This window comes from Uranotaenia lowii, chromosome 2 (assembly GCF_029784155.1).
Source record: "Uranotaenia lowii strain MFRU-FL chromosome 2, ASM2978415v1, whole genome shotgun sequence".
Lineage (NCBI taxonomy): Eukaryota > Metazoa > Arthropoda > Insecta > Diptera > Culicidae > Uranotaenia > Uranotaenia lowii.
Window position 1 is genome coordinate 331,966,154 of NC_073692.1, and position 18,409 is coordinate 331,984,562.

General features: G+C 38.9%; 1 protein-coding gene across 1 annotated transcript in view; it reads left to right on the forward strand.

Annotated features, from left to right (window-relative positions):
• The window catches only part of LOC129744707 (protein phosphatase 1 regulatory subunit 12A), a 194,263-nt gene that overhangs the window by 135,154 nt on the left and 40,700 nt on the right, over positions 1 to 18,409 (forward strand). Inside the window, exon 2 of the mRNA XM_055737373.1 lies at positions 343 to 452. Coding sequence (XP_055593348.1) covers positions 390 to 452 — 63 coding nt within the window. The 5' untranslated portion in view covers positions 343 to 389. The remainder of the gene's footprint in view (positions 1 to 342; positions 453 to 18,409) is intronic.

Consider the following 18,409-nt stretch of genomic DNA (forward strand, 5'->3'; position numbering starts at 1 on the left):
ATTTCAAAAGCAGGGGGTAGGTATAATGTTGTCCGGGCACCTTCTGATAAAAGAAAGCATTTTCCACTTCGTTATGATTGCTAATGATAAGATTGTTGTACCCACTTTTTGCCAGCTGTAACGAAAACCTGTGTTCATATTTTTAAACATTCTAGGAAAAGAGTTTTTCTCTCGATCGCCCTGGAATGCTTTCACTTTGCGCAAACATCGCACAATTATTTATACAATTTTAATGCAGCGCAGCTTTAGCGTTGATCCGCCTTAACAACTAACAACTAACTGTGTCGCCTTATTTTCATTGTTTAACGTTTTTGTTTGCCATTTTTCTTGGCTTCTTTTCAGATCGGAATCAATAGACCATGTGAAACAGGACAAACATCCCCCCAGACATGCATAATGAGTCTACAGCGCAATCGACGACAATGGAAAACCCGCTTCCCAACAATGTGCCGGTAAGTGATCCACCTGCGATGATGACAATATTGTTGCACATTTTTTGGCATGGTTTCTGAAATGTCGAACGGGGAAGGGCGTTTTGATTATTTTTTTTTTGCTTCAAGAAGAAAATTCAACTTCCAAAAATTATTTGAATGGGACAAATTACCTTATTTTGGAAGGTTATCTGCCTTCTCCGTATAAAGCTTCAGATTTATTAATCAGAACTAAGAATTAAAATTCAAATTAAGATTTAAACTTGTAATTCAGAAAACAAAAATTTAGAATGCTGAAATCCAAAATTCTTATTAAGGATTTATTACATAGGGAAACAGCAATTTCGGTGATTAAAAAATACTATTAAAGCATGGATCACTCAAAATCCGAACGCATTAAAAAGGGTATATTTCACTTTAAAGGAAAAATTTTAAAAAAAATCTGACGTTTTGATGAAATTTCGAAGTTTTCGTCGAGTACCACTCATCATAGCTTGGACACCCTATTCGCTGACCTCAGCGGCCATTTTGTTCCACAATCTCTGCATCTCTGTTGTATCCCGAGTCGTCCTACCATTCTTTAGTCTTCAGTACGTTTTTCAGTCACTCCTCTTGTACATTTCGGAGTCCATGGTCTTGTTTTTCACAAAAACTTGGATTTTTCGTCCGCAGCTGCAGATACCTTGCCAGGTCAAACACTTTCTTGCAAACTTATCGGCAAAAACGAATTTGAACTTGGCAGGGACATCACCCTGACCAGTGGCTTTGTAAAAATTTTGGCCAGGAAGCCGCCCAAAATCCATCTTCACGTACATTTCGTCATTCATGAGAATGCATCCGTCGTACTTCGTTAGAACCTTGTTGTATAACTTCCGGGCCCGTTCTTTGGCTTCTACATTCTTCTTCAATATCCGGTTTGGTTGCTTACTGGCCCGATAAGATCGTATTCCTTCGCGCAGATGAATCCTTTTGATGGTGCACCGGTCGGCATTGAATTTCTTGGAGCTGTCATAGTCCGACTGCCCTGGGGCCCTGGGTTTACCTTGATCGTTCTCAACACCTTCAAATGCAGTTTCCGATCATTAGGTCCACTATAACGCTTGGTATGAACCTGCCGATTGATAGTATGCATCTCACAAAACCATTTGAGAACGCTACACACGGACGATTTGACCATTTTTACAGATTTCGCGATTTTTGAACTCGACCACGTCGGGTTTTTGACGTGGGTGTCCAAAATTTATTTTCGTCTCGCGGTTTCCATCACGTGTAACTTTTTTGGAACAAAACGAACTGTAATGAAATTTTCAGCATTGATAGAGGAAACATTTTTGAACAAAGTACTGTCAAAATGTTGCAGATCCGACAACTAGGAGCGCTATGGTTTAATAAACAGTGCGTCCAGATTTAGGGTGATCCATGCTTTACTACTATTAGGTAAAATTGGGTAAACGAATTTTCAGATATAGAATTGTGTTCTTATTGTGTTAAAAACAAAAACTAATTAATCATGAATTAGTTTATAGGTAGCAATTCGACCAGACTGAACTGAACATGTTAGATGTCGTTGGAATGCTCAACTACACATAAAAACTTATAAATGTGAGTGGTGAAATTTTTTTAAAGCCAAATATTTAATGTGATTTTTCTTTTTTTTTTTCTCTTAAATTTGCTTTTGAAATGAAAGATTCAACGCAGGTTCCAGTGGTAAAAGAGAGTTATCGTTTATCTGCTATCTTAGTTAAGTCCTCACATATAGCTCATTATACTCTAGCGATTGTTAGTGGGAAATTTTTTTGCGACTTACATGTGTGCTCTCTTCCGTGTGATACGCCCACTTCCGGTGCACCCGCTGGAGTGCTTGGCTTTCTCCGGGAGACAAATGTGCCAAAGAGCCGGGAAAGTCCTCGTCTGCTTCGGGCCCATGCTTTGCTGATGCTCCTGGAATTCTCAAAGCTCACTGAATCTCTCACTCGCCGCGTGGAATCCTCCCACACGTTTTTTTTTCTTTTTTTTTATTTTTCCCGCAATTTGGAGGAGGCCGACTTGAAATCGGTTGTCTTGCTGCCAATTTTCTTGTCGGGTTCATATTCCGACACACGGTCATGGTTCTTTGACCAATGTTACTGGACTGTGATTCGCATTAACCGTATTTACACACATTTGATCTAAGTAAAGCTACACAACACTACCATAAGAGAGGAGTTTCTTGTGAGCTGAGCGAAGCCAATCGTTTCAATTGCAGCGACATTGTATGTAACGCCTGGCTACGGTGACTCCCCAGTGCTACTATCCCCATCGCAATAACGCTGCTCTGAATGACAGGTTAGCTTTCAGGACACTGAGTGGCGGCAATCCCAAGCAAGGTTGCCAGGCCCTCCCCAAATTCTGACGAACTGCATGGCGAAGTTCTCAGATTCCGTATAGCTTACGCTGGTCCCACGCAAGGCCGTTGTCTCCTTCATGAACGCCTATTTCTTCGTGTTCGTAGGTGTAATAGCGACGAATTAGCATCAGCTGTGTTCCATTGAGTTGTGTTACCATTTGAGTCGTTACCCTATGCCACTCACGAAGAGTACTCATTTTGTTAGGTAAACGCCTAGATGTTATGTGTTTTATGTAGCATCGGTTTTTATGTCGCATTATAAAAAAAATTGAAAGGGAACTCCTAACGGTCACATCAAATTTAAAAACACATTCCACAAAACACTTACCACAAAATATACACAAAACGGGAATAAAGGGATATGGGCTAGAGAGAGACAGCACGCTACAGGGAGAATGATAAGGATAAGGGGCAATCACTATTGAAAATGTAAAAAAGGGGCTACGGAAATTGGCTACCGGGAAATACAGGGTCTTTTCCAATTTGACTTCCGTACAAGCCACATCGGACAGTGGAAAAGTTATCTGCTCAAATAGTTTTTGAGAGATCAGGTAATCGATTTTATTCCCGGTAGCGCGCCAATTCGCTAATTCCTTTCGGTTCCAGAACCCATTTTTACTAGGCGAAAATTGCCCAGGTCCGTCGCAAGGCAGCATCATCGATATCGTCGCCCAATACGCCCGACCGCCATCGTCAACTAGCACCAATCCCGGAAATAGCCCAGTTCGACACTTTCTGGTGCTTTCCGGAGATTGACCGGCGAGTGAAAGGGTGTGCGACAATTGCCAGCGACTAGCGATATCCGCTCGGCGAGCAGCAGCAGCGCTCAGCCGAAACGAGCCCTGTTAAGGTTTCCCGAGGTCCATAACCGCAAATTAGGCACCTCCATTGATCTCGTGCACAACGTGCAAACCCAGAACCCCGAGGTATTCCGCAGCAGCAGAGTTCCAGTTGGCCGGCCACCCCACTCACTACTCTAAACACAGAGACACGAATGTAAGTAGGAGTAAGTAAAAAATTTAAAGTTAACGACCGGCATGAAGCATGAGGCCGCATGAGGCACAGCCTCACCAGAATCCCCGTGGCTTGACCAGGGATTCGAGGGCTATTGTAGCAGGCCCTTCTGGTCAGCTAATAATAGTTGTTCGAATGGGAGAATTCTGCATGATTTCTCCGAATTGCTGGGCGAGGTTTTCAAAGATGACGCTGGTCCATCAGCCTTCTCCATTTCGTGTTTTCTGCTTAATTTGAGCTTATGGTTAGCACGTATGCGAACTGCACAAACATGAGTTCTCAATTCGCAGATTGAGAATGTTGAATTGCATCGTCGACTGTTGAGCTCTCCCGCAACAACAATAACGTCTTCCCAGTAATCATGAATCGGCATAGAGGTAACTCAAATCGACAGAGGGATCGTATCGATCTCTCTAGCGATTTTGCATCATCTAATCGGCAGAGAGGAACACACTATACGCGTGCCTTGGGTGAGTGCCACGAAATAATCTAAGACACGCCTGTAGTGAATTTAGAGTTGAATTTAATCACCCAAATTTAGATGCGCTACAAACAACCGTCCGAGTTGAAAGTCGTTAGCAGAATCACGTTAATTTTTTTCATTTTCTTGTCATCAAGAGAGGCGAGCGTTTCTCTCTTTCGTTCAAACGCTTATTTTCATTTACGTTATTATGGGTAATATCAGGAATTGCAATAGGTTTGTTCATTTCATACATTATTCCCTACATTAAAAATGCTTTTAAATTTTGAAACTTGTTTTCATGAAAACAATCGTACATGCATCATTTGTTGTTGAAACCTACTGTTAATTTTTGTATTTTTTTTCTAACAAGTCTCCATGCCAGATGTGGATTTTCTTCGACGATTTTCAAAATATTCGAGTTTTTCATGAAGTACGAGTAGAGAGCTAGGCCGATGGATGATCTTTTAATCGATCTTCATTGTATGGAATTTCTTGGGCTATAATTTTCAAACAAGGATACAAAGCTGTGTAGTGAATTTAGAGTTGAATTTAATCACCCAAATTTAGACGCGCTACAAACAACCGTCCGAGTTGAAAGTCGTTAGCAGAATTACGTTAATTTTTTCATTTTCTTGTCATCAAGAGAGGCGAGCGTTTCTCTCTTTCGTTCAAACGCTTATTTTCATTTACGTTATTATGGGTAATATCAGGAATTGCAATAGGTTTGTTCATTTCATACATTATTCCCTACAACGCCCTCCAGTGAAACACACGAACACAATCCGAATCGTATGCTTCCCTTCGAGACGCATGTTTGCCTGCCTGAGAAGTCGACTGCTACGATTGAAAGCACACATATAAAATAATTACGGGGATAGAATGCGAGCACACCGTACGAGTGTACGATTTGAACTGGTTTCGCATGTACGCATTCGTATTCGTTGCCTCTAGGTATCTCGGCAGGACGAACCGAATGAGAATTTGCGCTCTTGGAGTGTCGCCTAAATTAACCGTTTTACTCTAAGTTCTGTGACTCAACTCTCAATTTTTTGCATGCTCTGTCGATTTCTGAGAGGACGCGCTTACTGGGTTCCAGCCATCGGAATTTGCTAATCGCGGCGTAGCTGAAAACGTTAGATTAAATTTTGTTGGGAATATCTCCATCCAATCTCGATCCCTGGCATGAGTCGTCGTTCAGCTTAGATCTGGAGTCGGCAATGAAGTAAGGCTGGCAACTGACCGTCGTCCAAACAACCTTCCCCAAAGTGCCCTAATACCCCTCCAGCATTTTGATGCGAATCCACGCATGCTGACCGCAGCGTAGCACAACACCACAAGAGTAACCCTATCGATGATCAACTACATCCAGGCTCCGCTCTTGGCTAAACCGTTTGAACAAAGAAGGCAAAAGAAGAATTTTAAATTTGTTCTGGCCTTATTGATTTCTGCTCATTCGCATACCAGAAGTGCAGCCGTACTTACAGACGAGGCGTAGAATTAGCACCTTAACTGATTAAGAAGCTTTAATCGCTCACGTTCACTCGTTTAATCGATTGCTTCCAGCAGAAGACAAGACGTATAGCCTAGTCCACACTAGGAGACGGTTCGTCTCGAGACGGTCTCAGCGTCTCCCATTTTCTTCGGGAGACACTGAGACCGTCTCAGGTTTCCAACAACAACAACAGACAACAAAGTTCGTCTCATAACAAAAATCGCAGTTCATGTTGCCTAGTGTGGACTAGGCTTATGTCACCTTTCTTATTTTGTGGCAAAAGGCGTCCATCATCGGAATGACAATCGCACTGTGGCAAGCAGATGATAACAATGTAATTTTTTCTATCAACACTTCATCGCCTTGAATAGCGCTTGCAGCCGCTTCAATAACAGGCAGAAGACGAACCGCTAAACGACGCACACAGCTTCCCATTGTTAATAAAAGCGAACCGAGAAAAAACTGTAGAAAAAAAAAACAATTAAATAAATTCGCTCATCTCTCATCGAATTGGTTTCGCAAAAAAAGAAGTTTAGCGCCTTCACCGCCGACCGTTCTAATTACAGAAGTATCTCTGAAAAAATTACTGTGCGATCACAAACGGACAAATTCTAACCTGTACATGACCACTGAGAAGCTTTCGAAAAACTGAGAAACAGTTCTGCTTTGGTTCTGGTGTCATAATTTAACAACATTCATTTATGAGTTCCATCTGCTTGCTAAAAACTGAACAAATTTCTCACGCTCAATTGTAGGTAGTAAAAACAGAAACATTCTCTAGAAATGCAACAGACAAAAGCAAAATTACCCATCAGCAGAAAATCTTGAGACAAAAAGTTCGTCCGTAGATATGTATGTGTTAAAACATACGAGATGTTGAAGTGCGATAATTCATGCAAGATAACACTCGCACTGGAGATCCATAGAAAGAGCATACTCAATGCTCATAGAGATTGTGCAGTTTGGAACTGCGTGAGATGTCAAGGCGGTGTCTCTTTGCGACAGCATCTCATCTTCATACCAACAACATTCCATCTACGAATGGCGCTTTGTTATAGTACGATTCTACTGATAAATGTACCAGCTCGCGTGTCGCCTTTCTCTGCGTGCCACGCCATGCCACGAGGTGGCTTAATAGATTTGAATGACCGCGCGATCCAGGTTAAGTGAGCGAGCATTACGCAAATGAGCTTGCAAATAGCCAGCTCGAGCTCGTCTAAAAGATTTCCCTTCTTTGTTCAGATCATAGATCGTTTGTTGGGGAACTCTATTTGTCAAGATGTTACATAAACTGTTGACTCATTAGCATTGGAAAGAAATTGACTGTCTCAGATTCAGTTGAAAATCTTTTTTTTTATCTCTAGTAGAATTGACTCTAAAGAGGCCCAAGAAAGTACTAACTTATTGAAACGACGATAACAAAGATTTGGGTATCAAAACTATAAATATTTGAATTGATAATAATATCATCGAGATGGGTGTGAGTAATGATTTTGAAATGCTGCTCCACTTAACGTTTTTACTAACGGAAAAAGAAATTAAATGTACCTTTAATGTGGACCGGTTTCGACATCGTCCTGTAGATGGACAATATCGAGCCCGAAACCGGTCGACAAAAAAGGTGAATTTAGTTCCTTTTTCCGTTAGTAAAAACGTTAAGTGTCGTGTCCTGTAATACGTCGTGTGTTAATGGTGAAATAAGATAATTGTGATGCAATTAGTAAAAAGGGCGTAAAATCAAATGCGTGAAACGACGAAGATTTCGTTGAAATTACCATAGCTAAGTATACTCCTTTACACTTAATACTTCTTCATCCTTTACATTTTAATGATAAGGCCCGTTTTGTATTTGAACAATGAATTGGAATCGACAATTTTTTTCATTTTCTGGCATTTAAAAACCTAAATCCTAAACATCCAATAATAAATTTCCTTCATTATTGAACAAAATTGACATAATTTTGCTTGAAGCGAAAGAATATATTGAATAAAAAACATTTAATTGTATTTATCAAGAAACAGCGTTGGAAAATAAACTCTCATTCATTTTTTGTTTTTTTCTGGCTTAGATTTCTTCGCAATTCTTAATATGATATCACATCAGGCTTATTCCTTATAGGGGCCAGGGTTGCTAGCGAACCGGGAATACCGGGAAAAACTTTGGAAATTCATCTCATCAACGGGAAACCGGGAATTTCCAAACATCACCGGAAAAATTGTCGTATTAGGAAATTTTTCACAGAATTTCAAAACCATTTTTGAATTAATTTCTAAATTTAATAGTAATTTTTGGCAGTCTCGATATATAAACATTTACATGAGGTAACACTTATTTTGGTTCACGAGTAACAAACCAAGTTTTAATCGTTTTCTTAACTCATTGCGGTCCAAATACAAGATATCTCGTTTTTTCGCTCTCCGCAAGTTAGCTACACTAACAAGCATATTGCAAATGTTCTAAATTTCATAACGAAACGTTAATCGACGAAACTAAACACAAAACGTTTGGTATCTTAATGATACTCCTCAATGTGTTACAGTTTTCGGCGTCAAATGATTCAGTATTCTATATACATACATCATTAAATTATTTCATGCCAAACCAAATATTTTGGTAGATATAGACTTTTTAAGCAGGGTTACATATTTCTGACGAAATTAATATCTTTTTCGCTAGAAACATTTATTTTTTTTTTTATTCATCTGAATTTTAAATTCAAAAACGTGTATAATAAATACCAAGGAAATTATAATTTTTAACCGGGAAAAAACCGGGAAAAACTTTGGAATTTCAAAACGAAAAATCGCTAGCAACCCTGTATTACGTAACGCAATTTTTCAAGCATTTTTGACCCCCTCCCCCCCCTACGTAACACATTCGTCTCAGAATTTCTAAATAAAATCCGCAAAGCGTAATAAGCTGCTTGAAAAAAAAAGCTTGAAAATAATGGAATCCCTTGAAGTGAGTAGGAATTTCACAGGAAACTCACGAACTTAGGAGCTTAGTGGCCACATTACTTACCAAGGTGATTTCCAGGCCACATTACCTTTACCCTAAAATATGCAGCGTGAGATTTGTGGAGGGATGGCGTAAAGCTGGTCTCCGTAAAACGAATCATCACATGTGCTGCACTTCCTTTCCCTCTATCGACTATACGGACTTGGCCGGCGTCGCTATTGGTCCATATTAAAGAATGAGATTCGCAAATCTCTACAGTGAGGTTGAGTTACTTATTCCCCGCATCTTTCATTTGGTTCATTGTGCAATGTTGATTATCTCGAACCAATCACGGAGTGCAACCATTATGCCATTGGTCAGTTGGAGCCGCAGGTGGACCGTAGTTGATAGCAAGCTCAAGCTCAAATTCATAAGTTTTTACGCTTATTACAACCAGTAAAATGAGTTAAAAGTGGAGTTTGCAAAGCAGAGGTGACAACACGGCAATATTCATATAAACTCAACGAATGTGTACAACTAGGCACTTCCAAATTTTGCCACAATGAACAAACAAAATTTATTAGAGTTTAATTGAAAAACATGTCGATTATTGAAGTGACACTGGGAACTTAAAATGCAATTTCATATAAATACAATATGCCCGGATATTTAGTGTTGCCAAAATCGATCTTAGATAAACAAAGAGATGATATGTGAAGAAAAGTTTTTCAAATTAAAATACCCCTCCGCTCATTTTCTAAGAAAAAACGTCTCCCCGCTAGCAGACCAAATATTTTGCGCCTGATTTGACCACCGTATTATATTTATTTTACCGATTTTCCCCAAATTTTTGGACAATGAGCTTATTCAGTTGACGCTATTGTAACAGGAGGTTTCTCATGGTCGTCGCCACAAATAAAAAAAATCCAAAACATTGGTTCAAATTTTACAATTGGCCACTTTTATTTTCACCCACCCAAGCTCCCGACTATCATGGTGAGTTTTGTTTTGCAGTGTATTTTTCACTTACGGTTCTTGTCCGACTGGCACCTTACTGGGAACCATGCATGGTCCCACTGTCTGCCTCGTAGTTGCCTCCGAAACACTCGACGGCCAGGCCATGCTGCTGCTGGAGTTGTTGTTGTTCTGCTGCAGGCGTTGTTGTTGTTCTGCTGCTGGTGCAGAACTTCCCAAGCAGCCGGGGTGTGGCTGGTGTTGTACCGATGGTCCGGATGTTGTTGTCGTTCTGCTGCTGGTGTTGTTGTTGTTCTGCTTCTGGTGCAGCACGGAGCAGTCGGAGGTGTGACTTGCATCGCACCGATGGAGACGCACGACATTGCCGTGCCGGATGTTGTTGCTGGAACTATTGATTTCTATGGGCCGACGTCTCACGGCACTGTACTGGCTCCGAAGTCGGCGATGATGGAGTGACCATCTGTGCCACGATCGCCGCTTCTGTCCTCCGTGGGGATGTGGAGCAGAAGCCCCGAAACCTTTTTTCGGCAGGCCCAAAGGCCTCCGCACTCGACCGAGCACCGCGAACTTTTTCCTCCAATTTCTTTTCCAAAACTCACCTCCCGAAATATTGATGACAGTGCTTTTTTTTTCGGGAACTATGGGCTGTCTGGTTTTTTCAAAAATAAGTTCGATACAGTGGGCCAAATCTGATCGAACAAGTTGGTTTATTTTTGATTAGGGTTGGGTTTTTTAATTGCATTTTTGCTCAAATCACACCATAATAAAAGCTTTAAAAATCAACTGTAACACTATCTCATAAATCACTTGAAAGATTTTCAAAAAAAAAAAATTAATATAAAGCTTGCTTCATTTAAAGGGTGTCCACGATGAAATTACCACACACAAAATTGATTCGCAAAATTCGAGTTTTCATGCGATTGCCATCAAATTTTCAGGGATTGAAGAATGACTATTAAACTTCATTTTACCATTTTTCTCGTATTTTATTCCCAGTTCATACGCAAATGCCAGCACATTGGTCTTAACCCCGGCCATAAGATTCTGCACAACTTGTGAATCAACCGTTTTTTGCATGTAAACTAGAGTGCCCCAAATGACTGTAGTATCTTCAACCTCCTGCTTCGGCGATCGAACTAATAATAATCCTAAGTTGACAGAAGATAAACTGTATTGAAATACATGTCTACTTGGATACTACATTATCTCCCTTTTTCCATTAGTTTTAGAATAAATATTCAGAAAACAAATGTTTTTTCATTTATTTTCTATCACCCATTTTTTTTATTCAAACATCCGTTATTTTGTTATACATTGTCAATCTCATCGGCCAACGTCTCGTAAAGACAGAAAAAGCCAAACTATGTTTTCCCACAATTTTTCCAGCCTGCATCTTGTTTAACATTTGTGTAGTTCAGTTTATTAAAAAAAACATAAACACTAGTGGGAAAGTTCAAAATTGCTCTCAGACGTATGATTCTTTCAAACAGAGCTGAATTTTTAGCAACAATCAAATGAACCTTCTGTAGCGGTTTAAGTGGTGAATCCAACAATAATAAACATCGAGCATTAACATGATTAACACTTCCATTATCATTTCTAGTTTTTATTACTTGTGGGAAGTAGGTGTTTTATCCCTATCCAAAAGATGGAGCGACATCTATGTTTATGGTTCTCGGAATCCAAAATAACGAGAATTGGATTCAGCAATACTTCTTAATTAAAAATGGGTTTCGAATATCAAGCTTCCTTTCCTCAATCATGTCATTTTTACACTCGACTGCAAGGTAAAAAAAAAACCATACTTTGGTCAGGCAAAAGCTCACACATTTCGAGAACCGTGTACTGATTTGCCCCCAGCCAAGGATTTATTCTCGACTGCATGGACACATTGAATGTTTCCACACTTTGGGCAACTGTTCCGAGAATTCCCGTTTTACCGGGTCTCGGCAACTATTCCCACGATTCGAGAACCCTGCACTGTGTCTGAGGAACCTCCAGCCAGGATTTATCGCTCGACTGCATGGTATTAAAAATAGCCATACTTTGGGCAACTATTCCGAAATTCCCAGTTTCCTAAGTTTCAGCAATAGATCCCACAATTCAAGGACCCGTGCTGTGTCTGAGGCATTTCCGGCACCACTAGCCAGAACACAACATTTCATCAAACATTGAAAATTTCTAAGAAAGGAATACTGAATACTTCTTCAAAAGAAATAAAACAAACTCACCATTCGCCAAGCCCTTTCCAATACCTTAATCTTCCGATGCTTCCTGGTGAATCTTCAAGCGTTGAAAACCATTTGAAAACAGATTTTCAGTATCTTCAACCTCCAGCTTCGGCGATCGAACTAATAATAATCCTAAGTTGACAGAAGATAAACTGTATTGAAATACATGTCTACTTGGATACTACAATGACCCAATTTTTGAAAATTCTATCTGAAGCAAGCCTTATAACCATTACATTACAGTAGTTTTTCGATTTTATCACGCTCAAAAAAAATTTCACCGTGAATATAGCGAAACCGTGAATTTGGCGAAACTAAAATTTAAAGTGGAAAATATATTTTTATCGTCTGAAATGATTCATTATAACGCATTATGTAGCGCATACACTTTGGATCAATCAATTTTGATCATAAGATGTTTACTAACACTGATTACTACATAAGTTGACTATACACAAATTATTGATTTCAGTTCAAATTTCTCTTCTCCATAGCAATTTTAAGATTTATTCTTGACGAAAAAGCATTTGCTCAGCCAATTAAAGTGAATTATTTAGTTTTTTATGGAAATTCAACAGTCGTTGTTTCTTACATCAATTTAAAAAAAAAATCCAAAGAAAACTGTATCAAAAAATGATCTTCTGCCAATTAATGATTTTAATATTTTCATTCTCACTTCACATTATTCTTTGTTGAACTAAAAAAGTTACCTTTTTGAAAAATATTTTGAAATTTGCACAACTTAGACTCTAAAAGTGTGTTTCTCGAAATTTGCTTTATGGTCAGATAATCGTTTCTTTTTCATACTTTGCAGAAAAAAAAATCAAAGTCCCATAAAGCTAGAAGAACTTCATCTGCATAAAAAAAATCAGTTCAGACAACACTAAATGCTGCCAAATCAGGATTGCACATGGCACCCTCTCAATCAAACGAATATTTTAAAAGATCAGATAAACCTAATCTCTTTGATAGTGAAAATTATCGAAGAATCTTGACAAAACACTTTCATCAGAGAGCCCGAATATGTGTTGTATTAGGAATGGTTCTTTCTCATATCCTGGGTCGTGTGGCTGTGCTGTTCTTTGAAACCAGTCTACGGGGCCCGGGGTCTTCAAAACGGAGTGCTGTCAGTTCCATGGGTGGTTTTTCAGTCTTTTCACGGAAGAAAGAATGGTGATTTGACGTTTAGAAGTGCAAAAATTTTCAATCATTTAGAGGAAAGTAAATTAAAGTTTGTTTTGATCTGTGCTAATTCAATTAACGTTTTTGATGAGGGCAGATTTGGAGTTCCGCATCGAACTTAAAGGAATCGAAAAAAATCTAAAAGGTCCTACAACTGAAGTGTAGCTGGCTGGCGTTATTTTTAAGTGCAATAGTTAAAAAGGAGCAGTTGCTAAATCGAGCATAAGTGCACGTTTTTGGACGAATTTTAAAATAGATTGGTGCAAATTCCAAGGCTGATTCATGTTGCCATAAGAGAGCGAAATTTTGTCGTTCCTGCTGGATGTAATGTGATTTTCCCATGCATATTTTTCGGTTGCAAACTTTGCTGATTTCTTGCTTGCTATGAATATTCTTGAGTCGTCGCCTGATTGAGTTCCTGGAAAATGAAGAATTGGCTATAAAATCGCCGAAGAGCTGATGTCATGATTTCATGTGGTCGAGATGCATATGAAGTTTCACAGATTTTTTGACACGCTTGCGGAAGCAACAAAAAAAAAACCTTTTTTTCATCTTCCTTTCCAACGCTGACCTGCTGTGCAAAGATAAGTATCCTAATTTTTTATTTTTTTTATCTCATTATTAAATTTCAATCATTAGGGTAATTTAAAAAAAAACCTTTCGAGTTTTAAACAGACCTCGAAAGGTTTTATGTTCTACTAATATTTTCGATTCTATTTTTAATTTCAAGAGCGAGTAAAGGCGCTTTATCCTTGGTCGATGACCAGAAATGATTGTGCACTGAAATCAGAAACAGTTCAACTTAGAAATCGTAAATCTTAGAATCTTCTTATCATTTTCTATAATTCATCCAGTTTGTCAAAATGCTTCTGTTCAGGTTTTGTGATTTCTGTGTACAAAATAAATCATTTCCAGCCGCTGAAGAATGGTCCCAGTGAGTGTTGAAGTTAATTGACATTAAGTACGGTTTCTTCATCAAGGAGCATTTTTCTTAGCATGCTTCAAACGTTACTGCCCCTTTGAAACGTATGGTACTGGTGGTCCACGTTTCTTCTGTTCCTGTGTTCCAGATGTCTCTGCGTTCTCTGCTCCATGGTAGGCCCAACCAGTTTATGTTTTCAATTATTTTAATGTTTTTATGTTCAAATAATTGAAAACATGAAGAAAGACAAGAAGAATAATAAAATACTTTTATTATTCTTTGGGACTCAGATATAAGTTCTGGCTGTGGAAGTACGATTAGATTAGTAATTAGTGAGATCAGATAAACCTAATCTCTTTTCAAGAACGCTTACAGTCACTCACATTTTTATATGATTATAAAACCAACAAAGTATACTATTATAGAGCTGCTAAGCAAGAACAAATAACAACCCTAGCAATAGCGTGACATCAAAATACTTATTTCGAATATTACAAACATTTTTAAAAACCGAATGACGATTTTACACACTTTACAGCTGAAGTAAGCAGTTCAATGACATTTTCATATTATTAATGCTTGTATACCATAACATAAACCTTGAAATATACCATCAACAAAGACGCTCTACGCTTTTGAATGAAAATTCAGGTCCTGTTAATGGTTTCTGAATGATTTATGAAAAAGCGTGAAAAAATCGAAACAATAACCGTGATAAAATCGAGCGTGAATTTGGCGAGTAGTGAAAAAATCGAATAGTGATAAAATCGAGAAACTACTGTACTAGCTAACTTAACTGAAAATTTGTGTGTGTGTGTGTGTGTGTGTGTGTGTGTGTGTGTGTGTGTGTGTGTGTGTGTGCTTGTGTGTTTTAAAGGTTCTTTCTACATTAATACGCTTTCTCTTTAATATTTTTCAAGCGGTACTTAATTTTTCAGCACTACAAAGAAGCTTCTATAATCCATATTTTATCTCAATCTATTCAATTCAATGATAGTGGGGGCGAAATGGTCACTTATACTTGAGGTATAACGGGCATCCTTTTCCTCATAATCTGTAGTTATTGCAGTAGGTTAAAGGCTTCTTCATTGTCCTTTGTATGGTCAAGTAGACGTCTTTTCGGATTCTCGTTATGTTCCTTCTCCTAGTTTGGTTGTTATATAACTAGTCATAATTCGAGGATATGCTCGATAGATTTTCATGATTTACCTAGATCATATGGAAGAGCTTTCAAAGTTTATTGAAGAATATTGAAGAAGCTCCAAATAAAAACAAACACTAGTATCTCACAAACTAAATTGTTTTTCAGCACCATCTTGAACCGTTTCGTAACTACTTGGCTCAAAATCACAAAGAAAAATTGATCCCCATGTAACTCACTCGTGCCTCCAGGGGTCATTCCTCTATTGATGACCCGAAGCCGCTTTGCTCCAAAATAATAATAAAAACAAAAGATCCAAGAAATTGCCGAACAAGCAAGAAGCTCCTCCATTATTGGAACGTGAGTGATCGTGGACGACGAACGAACGGTGGCCACGCTCTCTGGTTGGTGCTGACGGATTAATATTTATTTGACTTGCCACTTGAACTTTCGAATGCTCCACTTTTTCCACGGTTCATCTCAACGACGACCGAGGCGTCTTGGAGTTTTTTTTTTTAGTTTACATCTAGAGTACTCAGTAGAGATGCTCATCTCGTAAAAGATGCTAACTGAGCGCATTTTAGATGCTAAATAAAACTCTGTTGTTATCCAAATTTAGATTTGAAGTTGTTTTTTTTCATCATCACACAGAATTTATACTACGAAAAATCTGAATGGAAGCTGTATTCATGAATTGAACCACAATCAAATATGAAAATTAGAATACTCATTTTAAATACTCGTACAATGACCCCATTTTGATACGAAAACAACATCCTGTCATAGAAGGTGGTAGATTTCGTCTTTCGGCTCGACTACATCAAGCAAGTTTTTTCCGTGAAGTTAGATCTATCTTCGAGCTTCTGCTACCGGTTCGATCTATGCATCCGATAGGGAACGCTAATGGAGAAATATTTTTCATCAATCGCATCGTTTCAGCACCCACCTCGTCATTCGCTCTAATGTCCCGGTGTTCTTTAATACGAACCACTGGCACTTAAGGGCCCACATAAGTAGTAGATGAGGTCCCAAACGATCCATAAGCGAAGAACAAAATGCGATGGGTGTGAGGTCTTCCACTGGAAACCGAAAATAATGATCCAACGGCTAATTAATGATCCATCCGAAGGATCAGAAACGGTTTGCTTCTTCCGAAGGGAATAATTTAGCCGGGTGCCCTCCTAGCTTTCGGTCTGTCGGTAGATTCCGGCAGATGATAATGGCATCCGATAAGATTTTACATTTATTGGTCATTTCAAGATCGAGATGGCATCCATCGGTGCCATTAATCATTTTAATGATTCACCGTTCTTCGGGGCTGCATGGTTTCAATTGTTCAATGAGCTTAGCGGTTACAGAGAACTTGAATGGATTCTCCTCGGTTCATTATGACTGCTTATTAGAGGCTAAATTCTATTATCTTTCACTTTTCGTCATCTATGAATTTGGCGATTAGGTCAAATCCATTGATTGAAGGTTTCCTGTCTCTTATTTGGCAATTTTTGACATGTTTTCCTTGGTGGCAATCATTGGCGATGTGAAAAACGTTCTTCTGAGCCACACCAGTGATCGTGAAATTCTAAATGCTATAGTTTATTACTGTTCTGTAAAGCCAAGCCTACATTGCAATTCAACTAGAAATACTAAGTTTTAATAATTTTTACAATTTTTGTCTGATACAGACTCTATCTTCTGAACAGCATTTCGGAGTTGATAATTAAAGGAGAATGTAAGTTGGGTAATTTTAGGTTTGTCCTTCTCAGACTAATGGTCCGAAATTACTTCCAAGTTGATCCTATTATGACCATCGACACACTTAAATTATCTCAAATCATAATTTTCTATGATGTTGTTAGGAAAAAAATTAACATTCAACTCAGTACGCGATCAAAGTTCAGTGAAGCGACAGAGACGAAGGGGTTTTCGGCTAAATTAAACCTCATTTACAGCTCCGGTGAAATGACAAATGGGGAAAGTGGCTTATCTAAACGCTGACTAGTCCGACCTTATCTAGAGCATGCTGTGGATAAATGCTTTTTCGTCTTAAACGTTTCTTATGTCTATTTCCATTTCCTTTTACCTTGTCAAGCCAGCCAAAGCGAGCTTGCATGCCAAAGGTTACCTACAGAAGAAAAAAACAGAGATGTTTCTCATTCACAGCGATCAGCTTAAATAGTGCTTCATGCATGGAACTTGGAAGGGCGTTTTAATTTGAATCGTTTTCGTCTTATCTATAAATGTTAGCAGTCAGTACCCTTTGTAGTGCAATCTGGAAGACATATGCAATGTATCATCGTCGTTTTTATGAGCTCAAGAGCTGAGATGATTTAGGTACCTATCCGAGCCAAGCGTAAGATTTCAAAACAAAGGCTAAACGCAAAAAAAACTCTCAGCATTCATATTTAAAAGAAATGTATGAGGAAACAACTTAGCTGTACTAAGATGGAATCTTTTAACCATTTTAGGTGACCTAACGTTGGTATTTTTTTATTTCAGATATTCAACTCGACAGCCCGTTTTGTCAATCAAACTTCAACATATCCCAACTTAGAGTCACTTATAATCAAAGGTTTGAAGAACCTCTTAAAGGGTGATACGGTCAAAATTTGGTCAATATCAACTTGACGTATTTCTTTCAATTTTGCATTTAAAAAACCTGAACACCCCTCATTTTGAAGGTGTGTGTGTGTGTGTGTAGAGTGTTGCTCTTATTTTGATTTTGGAATTCACTCTTCAGTTGTCCAAATGACGTCCAAGGAAGAAGAGCAGCGTATCAAAATTTTGCTCGCGCATCGCGAAAATCCGAGCTACTCGCACGCAAAGCTGGCAAAACCTCTAAAAGTTGCCAAATCATCCGTTACAAATGTAATTAAAGTGTTTGGGGCATTTTTTTCGACAGCCAGGAAGTCTGGATCGGGGGGAAATCGAAAACCGGAAGCCGCTGAGACGACAAAGAGAGTTGCCGGTAGTTTCAAGCGAAACCCTAACCTCTCTACAACCGTGCATCGAGCCAAAAAACGAGCCGGACTATCGACTTACAAGAAGGTAGTGACTCCAAATCGCGATGATAAACAAAATACGATGGCCAAAGCGCGATCCAGGAGGCTGTACACGACGATGCTGACGAAGTTTGACTGCGTGGTAATGGACGACGAAACCTACGTCAAAGCCAACTACAAGCAGCTTCCGGGACAGGAGTTTTATACGGCAAAAGGAAGGGGAAAGATAGCAGAT